The sequence below is a fragment of the Rhipicephalus microplus genome, chromosome 2 (genome assembly GCF_043290135.1).
Source record: "Rhipicephalus microplus isolate Deutch F79 chromosome 2, USDA_Rmic, whole genome shotgun sequence".
Taxonomy (NCBI): domain Eukaryota; kingdom Metazoa; phylum Arthropoda; class Arachnida; order Ixodida; family Ixodidae; genus Rhipicephalus; species Rhipicephalus microplus.
In genome coordinates this window covers 297,846,718-297,866,195 of record NC_134701.1, presented here as the reverse complement: position 1 = coordinate 297,866,195, position 19,478 = coordinate 297,846,718, and the positions used below count along the sequence as shown (strand labels likewise).

The following is a 19,478-nucleotide window of genomic DNA, read 5'->3' as shown; positions in this document are numbered from 1 at the left end:
TGTATTTAGTGAATTAGAAGCCTCCTGATTTCATCTGTGATACTTCGGCACACACATGTTCTCTATACCGGAGTATATGTCTAGTTGTAGCCACGTTAGCACCACTTCACATATTTTCCTATCACTTGGTGCACACAACAACAATTTTCACAGTAAATCTTCGGTTCAGACGGGAGTCGGCCTATCCTAAGTCAAATTATAAAAACATGTTGCAGCCTCGGTAACTTTCCCAAGTTATGAAACCTCTCACTTAGTATGTTGAGAACCTAGCGTCATGCAATTAAGGAGTAATGCCGAACGTATAGCTAAAGTGCGGGTACGCGCCAGGCACAAAAAAAAAGAAGACAAGCGACGGCGGAGGAAGAGTGTCCTTGCCGGAAGGTATCAGCAGCGCCAATGTTCATTCTCAATGTTAATAGAGGCCCAAAGACACAAGCCATATAGAAGCATAAGCGGTGCTCATAGAGCATAATAATGTCACGGTTATTAGTCGTAAGCTCAAAAAGAGGAAGAAGCCAGCATCATGAGCGGCAGTCTCTGGTGTTTTTGGAGGAAGACAATGTTGCGCGTCTGCTCTCGCACTTTGTTTTCGTGTGCAAATAGAGTCTTGCTCTTAACGTCGAAAGGAAGCCTTGTGCCCTGTTCTTTGCGCGTTGCGACGCTGGTTGCGCGTTGCGACACGCCTCTAGTACTTCTTTCCTGAGTGATGTTGGGACGACAAGTAAGTAGGTGCTGCCGCTCGGAGAAAAGTTCACCTTATAGAAGACCTCGTTGCGCAAACAAAACGATGCTACCCCTCTTGCGAAGAGCTTTGGTATAGCAGATGTGCGTCCCTCTAAGAAATCAATAAGGGGTTGCAACTCGAAATCGTGCGTTGCTGCTGTGCGATTGTAGACGTGTTGACTACACCGACAAACGCCGCATCGTCATCATCTTCAGCGTTTGCGTCTTTTAATGGGGTGCGAGAAAGGCAATCGGCGTCTGTATATCGCTTTCCGGACTTATAAACTATAGCCATATTGAATTCTTGAAGCTTGAGGCTCCAGCGCCCCAATCCTCCTGACGTGTCCTTTATGTTCGTCAACCAGCAAAGCGAGTGGTGATCGCTGATGACTTTAAACGAGCGGCCGTACAAATATGGACAAAACTTCATGACTGCCCACACTTCCGCAAGACACTCTTTTTCAGTGGTAGAGTAATTCTCCTCTGTACGGGAGAGAGTCCGACTTGCATAAGCAATCACTCGTTCGGTGCCATCTTGCCACTGAACGAGCACAGCTCCTAAGCCAACATTGCTGGCATCGGTGTGAACCGCTGTCCGAGCTTCATCGCCGAAGTGTTTGAGAACTGGCGGGCTTTGAAGACCTCGCAGCTCGTTGAACGCTTCCTGCTGCTCTTCACCCCACACAAACGTGTGACGTCTTCTCGGGTGAGTTGTGTTAAAGGTGATGCAATATGCGAAAAATTCTCAATGAAGCGTCGGTAATAGGCGCACAGGCCTAAAAATCGCCGCACTGCCTTCTTGTCTGATGGCGTAAAAAAACTTGCAACAGAGGCTATTTTGTCTGGGTCAGGCCGTACACCTTCACTGCTGACAAGGTGTCCCAAGAAAAGAAGCTCTTCGAAGCCAAAGTGACATTTTTCTGGCTTGAGTGTTAGTCCGGCCGATCGTATCGCTTGAAATACCGTGTGTAATTGCTTCAAGTGCTCGTCAAATGTCGCTGAATATACAATTACATCGTCCAAATATACCAGGCACATTTGCCACTTTAGGCATGACAGGACTGTGTCCATGAGCCGCTGAAACGTTGCCGGTGCTGAGCACAAGCCAAATGGAAGAACTTTAAACTCATAAAGACCATCGGGTGTCATAAATGCTGTTTTTTCTCGATCTCTTTCGTCAACTTCTATTTGCCAATATCTGCTCCGTAAATCCATCGACGAGAAATACCGTGCATGGTGTAGTCGATCGACAGAATCTTCTATACGAGGCAGCAGGTAAACGTCCTTTTTCGTAACCTGATTGAGCTTGCGGTAATCAACGCAGAAACGTAAGGTGTTATCTTTTTTCTTCACTAATACTACCGATGATGCCCAAGGACTTTTTGACGGCTGAATAACGTCATCCTGAAGCATCCTTCGCACCTGACTTTCTATAGCCTCACGTTCCCAGGGAGCTACTCGGTATAGGTTCTGCCGTATGGGTCTGTCCGTTTCATCCGTAATTATGCGATGTTTCGTCAACGGAGTTTGACGAACTCCAGACGTCCAATAAAAAGTCCTGAAACTCATTAATAAGCCTCAGAAGGCTTTGCTTCTGCGAGGGTAGTAAACTTGGGCCAACGTCGACGGATAGACGGGCTGACCTGGTGACATCGGCTTTCTGCACAGTCAAGCAGCCTGCAACCTCAATGAGCTCCTCGAAGTATGCGACTGCCATACCTCTTGCTAGATATCGTCGCTCAGTACTGAAGTTTGTAACCACAACGTGCGTGTGTCCACAATTGAGGCTTACGATGGCTCTTGCAACAGATAGGCCATGGCTGAATAGCAATGCTGGAATTTGTTCAGCGATGTGGTCGAAGTTGCCTGGGTGGTCGCACGTTACAGCTACGAGAGCACTTGAACGGGGTGGAAGGGTCACGTGATCTTCGAAGAAGCGCAAATGTTTACGCCGCTGGTCGTTACATCTCATATCTGAAACTTGATCTGGGGGCATCAGAAATGTAACTGACCTGTCTGAAATGTCTATGAGGGCGCCGTATTCACAAAAAAAGTCCATCCCCAAGATCAGGGCTTTGCAGCACTCGGACAAAATCACGAACGTGGCAACGAAAGCTGAATCACCGATACTAATTCTTGCAGGGCACTTTTTAGTCGCGTCATAAGTTGGCCCCCCGCGGTTCTTACGTTAGGCCCCGTCCATGACGTTTTAGCTTTTTTAAGCCAATCGGCAAGCTTTCTGCTCATGAAAGAGAAATCTGCGCCAGTGTCTACTAGCGCTGTCACAGGGCGTCCATCTATGTAAACAGCAATGTCGGCGCTTACGATTTCCTGTGAGCTCGGCGGCGTTGCATCATTTGTCGTATCGTACTGGTACTGGAGGTATTGCAGTATCTAGACGAGTGGCAACCTTCCCTCCAAAGGTCGCAGCTGTTAGTTTCCCCGATAAGGGCTTGGAGACCGGCCCCAAACAGCGTCAGCGTAACTACGACGGTTCGGCGAAGGTGACGGAGAGCGGGATCGACAATACAGAGCGGATGGCTGTCCTTGCGGGTGCGCGCTGTCACGTTGAGTGTAGAAATGAGGTCGTGAAAAAGTTGGTGCATAAGTCTGGTATTTTTCTTCACGATATGGACAGATGCGGTAAACATGTCCGGCTTTTCCGCAATTGAAGCACAGTGGACGGCGGTCGACGGTGCGCCACAGATCCGTCTTATGAACGAATGGTCGACTGGTAGGCACCCTCGGCGACCAAGTTGCTGGTGTCGGCGAAGGGTAGACCGGCAGGTAGAACGGAGTGTCAGCAGGTGGGTTATATTGTGGAGTCGTCGTCGTTGGCGGCGGCAGCGGCAGCGGTGGGTTGTAGACTGGTGCCGCTGGCGCGTTGTAAGAATGAGCCAGTGCAGACGAATTGTGCGGCACTGGCGACAGACGACGGGTGGCTGCCACATAGTTAATAGATAGCTGGACTGGTAGTGATTCGGGCTGCGAAAATGCTTGCCTTATTTCCTGCCGCACAACTTATCCAACTGAAACCATCGCCCGTTCTTGCAGAGTCACAAGGAAGCTGCGGATCTCCTCACGAACCTCGCAAATAAGCTGATGCAGAGAACCGTCACTGCCGGCCATCAGAGCAGAGACGCTGATTGAGGCACCATTTGGTCGGTCGTAATAGCGACACCGTTGCTGCAGTGCGCTCAATAGCTGTAGCCTCTTTGATGAATTCCGCAACGGTCGTCGGTGGATTGTGGAGAAAGCCGGCTAACAGCTGTTCTTTGACGCTTCGCATCAAATGGCGGAGTTTCTTGGCTACAGGCATATCAGGGTCAGCCCGTCCAAATAAGCGCGTTAGTCATGTCCTCCGCAAACAAGGCGACACTCTCATTCGGTTTTTGGACCCGAGACTCGATGAGTTACTGAGCAAAGTCACTGCGGTCGTTGTTTGCGAAGGTGCTGAGGATCTGCTGCCGAAATTCATCCCATGAAGACAGCGTTGCCTCATGGTTCTCATACCACGTACGAGCGCTGTCTGCTAAAGCAAAGTAGGTGCGTGAAAGCATTAGCTCGGTGGTCCAGCGGTTTGCCTTAGCTACTCGCTCATACCAAGCTAACCAGTCCTCAACGTCTTCATACGCCTTACTGTTGAGGCTGCATCGGACTGTGCATGACCCCTCTGACACAGCTGCAATGAATAATGACGCATTTAATGAAGGTGAACATAGTAGCCGCCTCTTCCTCGTTCCATGCCAGTAGGTAATACGGAAGCCCGATTAGTGAAATGCTCACCGTTTTAGTTTATACAGGCACTGAGATGACCAAAAGTGTAGAGGTGATATGCCGAACAGAGGGAGCTACATGCAGCTTCTCACAGCTAAAAAAAAATCAAAGCACATATCTGTTGCATGCAACGGAGACTTCAGCCCTACCAATAGAAGTTTTCTAGGGTGAGGGTGCAAGAGAGGTTGCACCAAAATGCTGTACAGAACTTGCGCAAGCTGTAAAAGTGGAAAAAGTTAATTTAGGATACCAGTGAGTCATGAGCACGAGAAGATAACTTTTTTTGCGTTGCATGTTGACGCCTCCAGCACGGGGTACAGTCGGTCAATTTTCAAGTTCGAGACATGTAAGGCTTTCGCCTTTACACTAAAAAAGAAATAAAGAAGGACAGAGAAAACACAGCGTGAGTAAGCTATACAGCAGAGTAAAGTACCAAGAAACTACACTGCATGGCCAACCAAACTCAGAACGCGCTACGGCACTGTAGTGATGAATCAACGCAAAACAAAAGACTAAAATGAGGCTAACGTCATATGAAGCATTGCTTGATCCTCATCACTGGCTAAATTAAAAACACTGAATCATTCAAAGTGGCCGTTGGTTTAATAAGAGCGAGGCAATTTCAACATATATATCTTGGTATATAAAAACACTGAATGTATATAGATAGCCTGGAAGGTCAGATGTCAGCTGTCAAAACTTTCAACCACTGCACTTTTGCAATGCGCTCAACCACCAGAATCGTTGAAGAACTCTGGATTGTGCACAAATGCTCATTAGATGCTTAAGAAAAAAAAAAAGCATGCTTTTACAGTGGTAGTATATCATACAGTGGAATCGGCATGCCGTCAAATTTCTAGCTTCAAGACCTCATTCGACACTAAATTTCACTGTATTCGAGCTTCCCAGAATTTACTTGAAGCTAACATTACTCTGAGGACGTATTCAACCTTCACGGGTATATTTAATAATGTTTCACAGCTCTCGCACGTGCCGTACAATTGCAGCGCTGCGGTCGTTCCGATACCCCGCCGTGGGCGAGGCTGCCCCTACTGGTTGCTCCTGTTCCTATATGAAACTTTCGCTGAAGCTTCATGACCAGTAGAAGTGTTGAAGGACTCTGCTTCAACATGGTAGTAACCACGACACTTCAACAATATTATGGCAGTAAAATGAGCTGTGTCAGCGACTGTGCCCTTCGAGCAACGCAGCCTTCCCCATCCCCACCTCTAAAAAAAAAATTCAGCAATGAATGTGATGCCATGTTTCATTTTTTTTAACCAAACGCTACTGACCCTGGAAAGCAAGGGGGGTGCATGTAACATGACATAGCCGCTTTACCGTGGGCCTTCCAACACCAGAGCCGCCAGCGATGGTCCCGCCACTAAAAGCTGTGCATATTAAAATCGAATTGCGGCTGCTCCGAGCAGGATGCATGCTTTCATTATTGAGATAACATAAAAAAAAGCATGTGGAAAATTTGTATTCCGACCCTAGCAATATCCAGTTCGAAAGGGCAGGGTCGTTTGGGTGCTTTTACCGCAACAGCAATTACAAACACGGATGTGCTGTAGGAAGGCATTACAAAAAGCTCTTTTGAATGCATATCCATGAATAAAGCATATTAGAGAAAAAATGTCAATGTGTTCCCAACGTTCACATGTTTTTCTGTGAAGCACAGAAAATTAGATCGTGATGTTCAAATATTCTGGACATTGGGTGACAAATATTCTGGCTGCACCCGTGAAATTACTAGTGAAGATCCCTTCAATTACGTACCACGCAAATCTTCAAATGAGCTGTCAAACATAGCATCACCAAACACCAAACATAGCATCATAGATTAAATATTAAGGATGCATGCGCGACCACTGTTTATTCCGCGGAATAACTTTAAGTACATGTCTGTGACTTAGGTGGCCCCGAGAAAAAGGTGCACATGTTTTAACGCGCCGGCATGGATATCACTGAGACAAGACACTTCCAAATTCAATTTTGGCGCAGTTTCCGCTGATATTATCAGGATGGTGCAGTAAATTTGATTTGGCGTACTTTGGCACAGGAGTGGGATCACTGCACTTGCAATGAAAAGCTTCAGTTATTGATCAGTGCTTTGTAATCTGGGATACATGTTTCTATCCTCCAGGTGTGTTTCACTAACAGATTTTTCAGCTCACCTTCCTTCGCTTGCAGACGAGGTGTGCAGTTGTGATAAGCTGGATGGCATATCGAAGTGTTGTCTCCATGGCAATCCTTGTTAGAACTGTCACGGCTTCATCACTCATTTCAACGTCTTCTTCTTCACATCTAGAAAAATTACAAAGAGCAGCAAATCTAGCACCCAACAGATTTTTTCTTTTTCCGGCACATTATGAGGACTATGTTACACTTGAGCACCGAGTGAAACTGTATTATAGAATAAAATGCCATAAAAAAAAGTGCCATGTTGGCGTAGCTTCCTTGGCAGTTCCACGTCAAGATGAAATACATTCGGAGTACCGTAGTTAATCGAATCTAACACGCACCTTTTTTCCGGTTAAGCGAGTTCATAAATCGCATGCGTAATAGAATCCAGTACGAAAAAAAAAAGAATACGGTCATTCTATTGCCATCGGCATTTCCAAAATGGCCGCCCCTTACGTGCGTTGGCCATTTCTGCCTATGTGTTTCCCATGTGCGGCACTTCGTACGTGTGCTGAGGAGTTCGTCATCTTGTAGTGCATTAACATCGACGGCATGGAAGGGCCGACTCCAAAAACTCGCGTGCACCACGATGCCGCTTTTAAAAGAAAAGTCATCGCTTGTGCAGAAACGGACGAAAATCGGACCGCATCGCGGTCGTTCGGAGTTCCTGAAACGTGCGTGCGGGACTGGCGGAAACAAAAGCAGAAGACTGTCGACAGCAAAACTTCACGCAAAGGCTTCAGTGCACCACAGCAGGGGCGGTGCGTGCAAATTGAAGAGCTGCTGGGCGGGTTATGCAGTTAGCCTTAGAAAAAGGGCTAATGCGGAGCCAGAGCGAGCAGGTGCTGGCTAATAACTAACTTTATGAAAAGGAAAGTCTTTTCCCTCCGAAGGCGAACGGGCATATGCGAGAAGTTTCCGGAGGAGTACGATGAAAAGCCTTACAGTTTTCAGAGATTCGTTCTAAATTTGCGGCACAACAACGGCTATCTGCTTGGGCAAATCGGGAATGCCGATCAGACGCCTCTTTACTTCGACATGCCTGGCACCACAACCGTCGTGAAGAAGGGGGCGAAGCAAGTTTGCGTGCTGACATCGGTCTGCGGTAAAACTACTGTGACGGCAATGCTCTGTTGGGCACACGTTAGATGGGCACAAGCTTCCCCCGTACCTGATATTTAAATGGAAGACGCTCCCGACAGGAGTCGTTTTTTCGAGTGGTGTGATCGTGCGGGCCAACGAGAAAAATGGGTGCGCGTCGCAATCAGTGTCTCTCCTTTTTTTTTTTTTTTTTCGTCGTGAAAACTGGTTGCGCGTTACAATCCAGGGCGCGATAGAATCGAGTAAATACGGTAATCTCTATTACTCTTCTTACTGAGATTTGAGGCGCGTGTTTGTGAAAACGGCGACAGCAACACATGCAGCATGAAAGTGTAAAAATAGTAGCCTGTGAGGATTAGAATTATTTTTTAAACTAAACAAGCAGTGCTCCAGGTTTAATGGAGAAGAATGGGTAGGACTGGCACTACGATTGAGAACCTTGTGGGGGTGGGTTCTATTTCCCCTGCAAAGTTGCTTGTGCCTCACAGCACACACGTGTCTGGTGAATAGGCCGCAATCAGGTTCAACAGCCACTGAGTGGAAGGTGAGCTCACACAAGTTAGCGTCGAATCATCCGTCTTTTACAATAGTAGACGATTTCAATGTAATGGGCCTAGCTTCGCTCCATCACCACTTTGTGGATGAGCTTCTTATATCATATTTTCTTATATCATCTATATTTCAATGTATATTTTAGAATCAGATAGACAAATGGCTTAAAAAATCAGAAGCAAGTGACCTCTCGCAACTGGCACTGATGCCAACACTAACGCGTCAAGTGATGTCCACACTTGTCAAGATATACTTTTTGGCTAGTTGGTTCACATTAGAGGTAAAACAAAAGACCAGACGAGGAGCAGGACACGTACAAAAGGCGCCTTTTCTTTAGGAGTCCTCCTCCTCAGCTGATATGCTGTCTTCAGCACTGTTTTAGCTCGAATGACCGCACTGCTTTGGTGTAACTAACCATGTCACTAAACTTGTTATGTCCTCTGCCTTTTCTTTGCTTTTATAAGACATCAAAGGAACATGGCTTAAAAGCAACCCTCCAGTGCTCTATCAACTTTCATGTTCCTACCTCGATAAGTATGCTTAGGGATCTTCTGAAAGCATTTTTTGTGTGTGTATGTGTGTAATTTGGTTATGAAGGAGCAAAAAATGCTAGAAAATGATTCAATTTGCACTCAGACGTGATCATTTTGATTCGCTTGGCACTAAAAAAATTTGTCTATTTGCACAGCTCTAGCGTTTAAGGGGAGATGCGGGTAGAAAAACGCGAGTTTTTTTTCAAAATTACTGATTTTTTATTTTCGCCTGTTTTGATAAGATTAGTATCTATACTGTTATGAAAAAAATAATACAGGTCGAGACTTGACTGGAAATGCTTTAAAATTGCATCTGAAGAGCACAAAGTGCCTGTTGAAAGGTCGAAAGTGTGCATCTTCGAGCCCCTTGCCGCTGATAATGCGCCGCCGCTCGCCATTGTTGATTGCATGAATCGAGGAGTCGAGCCTCACTCTTCAAATAACAACAGTTTCTCTCGCTGATGCAGCACACGAAATAATAAAAAGCACTCTTCTGAGCGTTTTTTGAGTGCCGCGACTGGCTTATCACATGGTACGAATTGGGGAGCGCCATTGGCTGCTGCGCGCCTTTATGTGCTAAGAAACCTATTTGCGGGGTCCATGTCTAGTCGAGCAGCTCAGCTGAACAATGCTTTTCTCATGTAATTATCTCCGTTATGAAAAAAAAAAGGCATTGCTTGCAAGTGAAAACCGTTGTGCAGCGCGCTCTGTGGGAATAGGCTACGAGCAGCTTGTCCTATTTGTGGCAGTTGTTGGCTTGCAAAAGCCAATGCATCAAAAGTCATTCACACCCGTCAGTCGGAAAGTTCGTGATGCAGTAATGGATGAAGTCAGCGCCAATTTTTAGAAGTCGAAAGAGCTCGCAGTGAGAGAACTTAGCAGGGACGACATTGCCAATATGTCCGACGGTATGTGGCACAAACATGGCTGCAAAATGGCATGACGCTGGACTTAGTTTGGATTTCGCAGTCCTGTCGAACTTCTTCCTAGCTTGCAGTTGGCACAAGGCTCTGCCAGATGGAGCAGAAGTTTGGCAAGCGTTTCATGACCCTGTCTGTGAGCGAAATGTCTGTGAGGAGTCGGCTCGAAAAAGCCGAGAGGGACAAACTCATGGTGCTGGCATATTTTAGTCCCAGTGGCCACTACAAGAAGAATTGTTCTTCTTGGTGTGCAAATTTCATCTGATTTAATGATGTCTTTCATAAATAAAACTCAATTTTAACTTTAAAACTTGTTTTTTTTTTTCAAAACCCAAATTTTGCCATTTTTTCCAATGTACCCCTCCTTTTTCGGGCACTTCTAGTGCTTGGGCATGAAATATTGCCCCAATTTTTTCTGAAGTACAACAAATGCAATTACCTAGTTTAAATTTCAATATTTTATTCTATAATAAAACATGGTATAATATTTTATTCTATAATAAAACATTGTATGTATACCTTTACTAGGGTAGGTGAAGTATGGACTTTTTACGTCTATAATTTTTCAGGCGTATTACATACTTTGCATGTGCTTCCTAATAAGTTATTTGCACTCTACACTTTATTTGAAACAATATGAACTATGAATGCTAAAAAATTACAGTAGTTCAGCGATGAAAAGAGTGGAAGCAAAAGGGTTAATGTTTCCACTTTGAGATGTTGCAGGGCTAAAAGTGTGTAACTTGCAAGAAAACTAATTATACATTTGAGATCAGCATAAGGAGTTCCATAATGAGCTCAAGTTTCATTGCTCTAGAGTGAATATTAAAAAAAGTGTCTTCGAGTAGCATCTCCCCTTAAGAGGCTTTGGCTATCACCTGATGCGCAGTATGTGCTTGACCTCCCGTTCCTGGTAGGGCTGTGTGGCAATAATGACCAGCCGGTCAAGCAGGTCAATGGGGATGCCGTGGGGACTCTGGTAGTTGGTGCCTCGGATGCGTGTCAGACCCCGGTTGGTGGCCATCACGAGCACTGGTGCCAAGTCACTCTCCATGGCTCGATTGAGGAATGAGAAGCACTCCATGTCTAGCATGTGCACTTCGTCCACAAACAGCACACCGGGCACAATGTCTGCCTTGCCCTCCTCGCGCCACTCGGCCACCTTGGCATTGATCTGCTCCCGAACCTCAGCCTTGATCTCCCCTGTGTCACCTGCATCGGAACAGAAGTCATGAAATTTAATGGCGGAGATGTTCTAGGGCTCAGCTTGACGATGCCGCACTAATCAAGCAGTGAAGGTAGCTCAAGCATAAATAAGGCTTTGGCAGGAGCGGATAGGGCACCTTTTTCCTGCATCTCTACTCAACACAGGCACCTACACAACACATCAAGCTACACTGTTTCAAAAGATTTCACTGTGAGTGGCACTACGCCAAGCATATTCATGAAGTACATGCAGAGTTATGATGATTTGTTTCTGTTTCCGGAGAATGTTCTTTTGAAAACTACACAGGCTCATCATGACCTTGAGCACTTCTTTACTTGTTTCAATGTGTTAGTTGGATGCTTTCATAATTTCTAGCACTGCAGCAGAGCCCGATGTCGGCATGTCATGGTATCCTGTGGAAGTTTATGTGGCTCACAATGCTTACATAAGTGAATGGCTGTGCTCATGAGGCAGTAAGTGTTGAGCATATGGAATAATTTGTGAAGTGAAGAGGGAGCTATTTCTAGCTCACTCTGAAATTTATTTGTACAATCCAGGCACTGCACTACGCCATAATGTTTGGTTCACATGTTCACAAAAGAGATTTTCTGACGATGTTCGAAGAATGTTGCAATGCTCCCACGTTAAAAGGATATTGATGCAAAACAAGCAGCCATTTACTAATCTTTATATACGTAAGTATTCCCTTTTTTTTACATCACAATGGAATAAATTACCCAAAGAAGTAGTAAATGCTAAAACAGCTGAATCATTTGTTCAGTTTTTAAATAACCTTTCGTTTGATGTGTAAGGTTCTGTTTATGCTGAACAGTTTTGTTGCAGTTGATTCTCGCGTTCACTTCTTTATGTGTTCATCTCAAGTGTTGAAATATTGTACGTGCATATTTTAACATTTATAATGTTGTGTGTTATTACAAAACATAATTATTCATTTTCTTTTGCTTGTTAATTGTGGTTTACTAATTAAGTTGTCAATAGATCTAGGCATTATTATTGGTATTGTTCTTAATGGTATCCCCACACCTGCTTGGGCCCGAGTAGGGTCTACAGTATTTGTAAATAAAAATGACATTTCTTTCAGTTTATCCTACAGGGTTTGTACAGGTTTCCAAGAGAAAAATTCAAGGACTATTCAAGGACCTTTCAACCAATTTAACCTACACGATTGTAGTATCCGATAAATTTTATTGCACGAATGAATGGGTGTTCAGTTCACTTATTGCACAGTCTCAATAGACTAGAAGTTCGGAAGCTCAGGGCAGGTCTTTCAGTTTTTTTTTTCTATTTGAATCCTAATGCAAACAAGTTCATCTGCAGTCTTTCGCAAGCTATTGGACTTCACTACATGCTTGATATCACCAGTCATTTCTGCCTTTTCAGCAAAGCCATCAGCAGAAGTCATTTAATCAGCAACAACTGCTTCAAGTTTCTTTCTCTTCAGCTGCACACATCCAACTTCCTCTATAGTCAGGCGTCTTTTTGTCTGACTTACATTTTCTTGGCACCTTTTCTTTTCCGATAAGAGTGCACCATAGTGCAGCCTTGCTGTGGACAAAGCCAATCTGAGCTCTTTTGTTATGGCGACATTTACAATGCCACCTGCTCTTTCCTCTGAGTCACATATGACACGCTGTGAAATATACCACAAGCCCTTCAAGTTCTCTACAGAGATTTGGCAGTTAACGCTAACCCCTGTTCCACACTTTCTTGTCCATGGCTAAGAACAAGAAGGAGCTTGGTTGTTTTCCATAGCTCTTTGTAGGAAGGGTGGAAGCTCAAGAGTTTGCGAAAGAACTCATCCAAACTTTTGACCCTCCTCTCAAAGAGGCGAAGCTCATGTTCGAACTCTTCCAGCATTTCGGTGCACTCTGCAAGTACACATTCCTGCCGGCTGTCACTCAGTCTTCTTCCTATGGTCAGGATGTCTAGCACCTTTATTAGATCCACCAGGCACTGATCCGGCTTTGAGCACATGAGCAGGGGACTAGAACAGACAGGTTTCGAACCAAAGATGTCTTCAAGGGACTTCATTCCAGTATTTTCATGGCCAGAGCTACTGAAAATCGCTTGCACTCCATACTGAATTGAAATGCATCCTTTGCACTGGCTTTTGAATTCTTCAGTGCTTGTTCACACTTTGGACCACTTGTTCAAGTGAAATGTGGTTATCAACCTCCACCCTCAGTAGACCACCAACTCCTCCCAATGACGACAACATTAAGGCTTTCATGAATTTTGAAAGAAAAGATCATGGGTTTGTCGGTTTGAAAGTCTTTCAAGAATGGGTGAATAATCAATGCAATCAGTTTTGCCTATATCAAGAAGTCGCGACAAAAGCTATGCACATTTTTCACAGCTATGCAAGTTCACCTGCAGACTCCAGATCATATAATTCCGAAGAAGCAAAGCTCTCTCAATCACAATTGTGTTTTCCAGAGGAAATTTGTTCTGGGTATTCACAGTTGAAAAATCATCCCTTCAAGCAGGTAAGTCATCCCTTCATGCTTGGAAGGGTGCACTCATGCTTGAAAGTGGAATGTCAATGCCCTACTTCCAAGTGGACACATAGACTTGGTGGTTTTCTTGGAAATGAGCTGGCATGTTCCTAAAAAACTTAGGGCTCGTCCATGGATATCTCAAGAATGTTGCCAAGTGGCAAAGGCTCCAAAGCCTTCAGTAGTACGTCCTGCATATCGTCTGCTGTGGAGGCCCCATGAAAGCGGAGGTGTGGACTCGGCACACATGACCACCTTGTGTGCCGAGTCCCAATATCGCACATGCACGTCCATTTGCTTTCCTTGCAGGAAGTCACTCATCGACTCGTCAAAAGGTACGATGCAATATTCGGACTTCTGTACCTCCTCTCGCGAGCACTACAAGAAAAATGGCGGAAGCACATGGCACATATCATACACACATTCTTCTCACCGCAAGAAAATGACTTGGCCACTTCGCTGTCAGAAAACATTCTCTGGAACAAGTCACCAGTTTGTGCCGACGGTCTGTACGAGTCGTTGGATGTAATCATTTTCAGTCTCCATAGAATTTCGGCATTGGTGACGACCTCATGCGACTTGCAGGCGCTGCTAAAATCGGTCGCTTGGGATGGAGCCGAGCTAGTGGACCGCTCACTTGAGCTTGCCGTCAGGTAGGTCTGCATGGAGTTTCCAGCTGCCATTTTCACAAATACACTGTGCTTGGTGCTTTTTGCGTGACTTTTGAGAGCAGATTCACCCATAGAAGCGACGTCGAAGCTCTTTTTGTACAATGTGCATTTTGCACGGTGGGGGTCCGATACATCCGGAGCAATCCAATGCTTATATTAAACGTTGCTGAGCTAGGCGCTCTGGAACTTGCATCTTTCAGACATTACTGTAAATTATGCCACCTGTATGCACGAACATGCAATCACAAACCGCACAGCAACCAACACGTGCAAAACAAAACACCACCAAAGCACGAGCAAGCACCGACAAGCTACACAGCCTACAATGTGGCCAACAGAAGTGAATTGGCTGAGGCTAGCGAGTGTGTGCTGCACTTTTTTTTTTTTTGCAAGTTGCTGAGAAATACCACTAAGCGAAGCCAAAAGAAAACCATTTAAGCTCTAGTAAAGTCTACAGCAATAAGTGCATTCGTGCAACTTTTTTACGAAGCTCAAAATTCTGTAGCATCATTGTGGCCATCAGCTTATGGCTTCTCGCTGATCGAAGCCAAAGCAAGCCAGATAAAAAAAAAAAATGGCACTGCGGGTGCGCGCATGCCTCCATCTCATACGGGCGGTTTGACCGTGTCTGACTTTGCAATCCCGGTGTGGCGGGATGCGATAAGCAATGATGTTTGCCCAGCTCCACGCTCAACTGCTGTGAGTTCCGAGTCGTACAATCGGACCCTGTGGAAATCCCCAATATTCAAGGGTTTTCAAGGACTCAAACGAAAATCCAGGACTTTCAAGGCCTGGAAAACGAACTTTTCAATTTCAAGGGTTTCAAGGATTTCAATAACCTGTGCGCATCCTGATCATATATTAACTGCTTGACTGTTTTGGCTCCCAGGACACCTGGTGAAAGCGTAGCAATAGCTAGCAGGACTGAGGCATTGGTGTCACAAGAATGGCAGTGAAGAAAATGGGCCAAGGGCTCGTCTCCTTGTTGGACATGACACCAAGAGACGATGAAGGGCAAAAAGGGGAGGTCCGTTGAAAGGGCAGCATTTGAAAAAACCATCTCTTGATTGCTTTTTATGAAGCTTCACGTATATTTGTGTGCCGATTTCAAATAAGGCATCAAGTATAATGAGTAGTACAATGAGTAGTTTCTATCATACGAAATATTTCATCTGCCTCTTGGGGAGAATAAATCTTTCTAAACTGAGTCACTTACAAAGTAAATTAGCATATCACAAAAATTTACGAGAACTGTGAGTGAAGCTACAAAAATCTCTTGAAGCACTGGCAGTATGTACGATAGCCAGTTACCAACACCCCCAAACCTAGAACTTTGCCACAGATGGGTGCTATTTTATCAGGATAGCGCAGTATATTTACTTTGGTGCCCTTTGGCGCATTTGGAGCTGGAGTAGAACCACTGCATTCCTGTGAATCTTTCTTTCTGGCCAGTTTTCTTATATGCGCAGTGGCACAAGCATGTTCATGGGCAACTTTACGTGCCTCTGAGATTGTCGATGAATCTTATGCTGTACGAAACAGCACCTTGGCCCTGCGATGATGCAGTTCCGACCGCACAGTCAGCAATTTCATGTGCTGCCCTCTGCCATTTTGTAGAGCCCGAGATCACCAAGAGAAACGGTTCCCAGAACGAAAGCCTGTGAGAGAAAGCGGCGTTTCTTCACTTTCCTATATGAGAAGGGTGCTCCTTAAACCACGCTTCCTTTCCACGCCACTGCGACACATATTGAGGTTGCAATCCTAGGCCGCTGGCTGCATGCCGATGACTTATTGCTGACATCAAGTCACGTTGCCAGAATGGGCGGAGTCACGACGATGCGCTATGCCTTCCCCTCCCCTATTGGCCTGGTGTGCGACTGATGGCGGCACTGCGAACTGCGCTTGTGTGACGTTAGTTTAAGGATACGCGTGTTTTCAAGATGTGGCGCTGTATATAAACCACCAATATGGTAAAACTTTGCACAGAAGCAGTTCAATTGGTTATTTTGTGTGTGGTGGCTACCAACTGTTTTAACAACCGTGGGTATTCGCTTTTAATGCTCATTTTAAAAGCATCGCACTTCTTGTTTCCTGAAACTACGGCTGCTTGTCTCCGCCGCAAGTGCTGCACAATGGTGGAGCACTGCTCCGTACCTTGCTTCCATATTATCACCCATCCGTGAAAAGGGCGTTGTCTTTCACTACTGTCATAAGGACCAAAAGCTGGGGAAGAAGTGGATAGTTTAACTCTTAGAAGAAAAGTGCCCCACACCTTGATCGACCGTGTGCAGCAAGCACTTCACTGACAGTGACTTTCCCTATACTCGCCTTAAGTTCCATTTTTCGGTAAGCTTGCAACCATGTTTCAGCGGTTCGCCAGTACTTCAGCTATTCATTGCACGCAGGGTACAGGCGTAGGCGACTTACACCAGGTGAAGTGCCGTCCCAAAACCTACCGCGAAGGCCCCAAGCCGATGATGTGGCCTCCAAATCGCCTCAGGCAAGCACGTCTCGGTGAGCCCAGCTGAGTGACGCAGGACATCTGAGACTACGGCTTTATTTCATTGGTGAACTTACATATGTACGCAATTTACTGCTAGAGGCAAGCGTGCACCTAGAACACTGCTTACCATAAATTCATAAGCGAAACCTTCTGTCACTGTTTAGTGCACACTCACTAAAGGTTCTCACATAATCTTTGTTGCCCTGTGTGCAGTATATTCAATCAGAGATAACTACCGCGAAAGCCTGCGTATAGCTCGAAATCCGCATATAGGCCAGGATTCAATTTGGGGATAGCAAACGAGATAAAAATGTTTTTACCCAAATATAGCCCGAGTGAAATCGAAAAATGCATTTATTGACACACTTCATTCATCATCGTCGTCCAACGTACTCTCTTCCGAAGCTCTTTTGTCGGAAATGTTCTCCCACAGCACATCATTCTCAGTGCCATCAAGCACGTTCAAGATGAAGCACTTTCTGAGCGTGCGGCAAACAAGCACCTCGGCAATGCAGGCCCAAGCCTCGACTATACACGACCACAGCATCGCTGGCGAGGCCCGTTTCAGCCATTCGGCAGCAGGTCACTTCTGGTTCTCTAGACCTCATCTACTACGCGTTCAGGTGCTTGACATGGTCTTTAAATGGTTTATTAAGGCACACATCAAGCAGCTGCAGCTGTGATTTCATCAGGAGGGGTGACGACGAGCTCGGTGCAGGAGTCGCGCAGAAATCGCTTTGTGGAGTCGGACAGGTGACACTGAAACCCGTTGAGCACAGCATCAAAGGGAGTCCCAGCAGTGCTCCAGGCCATCGACACCACACAGACTTTATCCAGTCAAGCACTAGCGATTCACCCATCCACCCCTTGTCCTGGAAGTGCATGACGACATGGTTTGGGAACTTCTCCCCCTTCGGCAGTGTCTTTCATTGAACACCACGTAGGGTGGTAGCTTGCGATGCAGTGCAGGACAACATTACAGTCACCCGCCTTTTTTTTTCATTCCCAGTCCATTGCACGATAACTTCTCTGAAGCCTTTCTGGTGCACCGTCAGCCCTGTGGGCATATCGAGGTAGACCGGTGTTTGATTCCTGTTACTGATCTGGCCCAGCTGAAAGGCCTTTCGCAACGCAATCGCATACTCTTGAAACTCCACAAGGTCCTCTTAGCAGCTCTTTGGTAGCTTCTACGAGATTTACGTACACCGACATAGGGAGAACCCAGCGCAGAGCATGAAGAGACACACCCAATGCTTGCTAGCTTTTAAATCTTCCAGCTGAATGCTTTTGTCTCGGGCGATCTCCCTTACCTTCGCTTGTAGCAGTTTGATGTTAACAGTGAGATGTGCAGCTCGCTACTCCCACACAAAGTCTGCGAGTTCTCGTTCCACGCCAGGAAACGTTGCATTTTTTGGCCCACGAAACTTTCCCACTGGCCTCTGCAAGCACAGAGGGCATCGTCCTGCTTCCCCCAACCATAAATATTCCCCTCATTGACTCCGAACTGCCGCTCCATGGCACATTTGCCAATCGTTTTGGCAGAAGCAATAACTTTCCTTTTAAGAGCAGCTGAATACTGCCTGCGCGGTGATGACATGGTGTAAAATCACAGAAGCAAGAGAGAATAAAATGAGGAAAAGGCAGGGAGGTTATTGAGAAATTGGGGAATCCGGTTTGCTACCTTACATTAAGAGAATGGGGAAAAAAGATGAAAAGAAAGCGAAGAGCAAAATAGATGCCCGAAAAAAAAAAAAAAAACGAGGGTGCAATGGTCTATTCCATAGGCCACTACTACACAGAAAGCTCAATAAAGCCTTCACATATTTTCTGTGCGAAGACAGATCATGTCGGCTTTTGAGCACTTACTGTTCCGACAAGAGTCAGTCATCAAAGAGTGCTAACGCAGCACCTAAAGCCTCTCTGTGAACGCTGCAGCGAAGGCAGTGACAAAGAACGTGCTCTATTGTTTCATCATTGCTGCAATGATCGCAAGCAGACCTGTCTTCCATGCAGATTTGGAAGGCAAAAACTGGTGAAAAAGACAACAAGCCACAGTCAGCAAAGCACCATTGTCTCAAGTCAAGAAAGTCCCGACGAAGGCCGAAGTCGACGAGACGGTTCTAGCCTATGCGATCGCGTGCGCTGTAACCACTCAGTGTTGCACAGGAATTTTAAATTTCATTAGCAATTTTTCGCAATTTCATTGCAGGATCAGTTCTTGTGAATGGAATAGATTCTTCAACACCGTCTTCGTGTGCTGATCGAGCAGCTGCATCAGCATGTTCATGGCCCAATATGCCGCAGTGACTTGGGCCACTGGAATGTAATTTCATGCCCTTCATCAAAAAGGTGGTGGAGCAGCTCTCTAATTTCCAGCACTAGTTGTTCATGAGCAAAATCGTGGCCGTTGTTATGGGTGCCAAGTTGAAGCAAAGGCCACTGACCATTGTTGAACGTGTGGGTCTTTAAGACTAATGCTAGCTACCGTAACACTACCTAGCACCTAACGCACAAGCGCGCAAACGCCTGATAATGATGATAGCACCACGCTATGCCGAACCAGAAATGAATTTCGGCTGAAAATTCTTGGGACTCGCACATAGTATGGGGCCGAAATGCCATACTCTAAAATCTAGAATAACATCCCGGGCTATACGCAGGCTTTTACGGTACTCGTTATATTATGATACCTGTGCGATGGCCCTGTGCGGTATTAATATGAACTACTTGGTAATGTCGCTCTCATTGAAAAAACATTAAAGAGACAAGCTGCATTCATTTGTATCGACCA

At 45.6% G+C, this 19,478-nt stretch overlaps 1 protein-coding gene across 2 annotated transcripts in view; it reads right to left on the bottom strand.

The window, feature by feature from the left end:
• Positions 1 to 19,478, bottom strand: part of rept (RuvB-like helicase 2 rept) — a 193,883-nt gene that overhangs the window by 34,786 nt on the left and 139,619 nt on the right. For both annotated transcript variants that reach the window (XM_075882329.1, XM_037429838.2), the window contains exons 8-9: positions 10,669 to 11,002; positions 6,678 to 6,807 (exon numbers count right to left, since the gene is read on the bottom strand). In XM_075882329.1, coding sequence (XP_075738444.1) covers positions 6,678 to 6,807; positions 10,669 to 11,002 — 464 coding nt within the window. The remainder of the gene's footprint in view (positions 1 to 6,677; positions 6,808 to 10,668; positions 11,003 to 19,478) is intronic.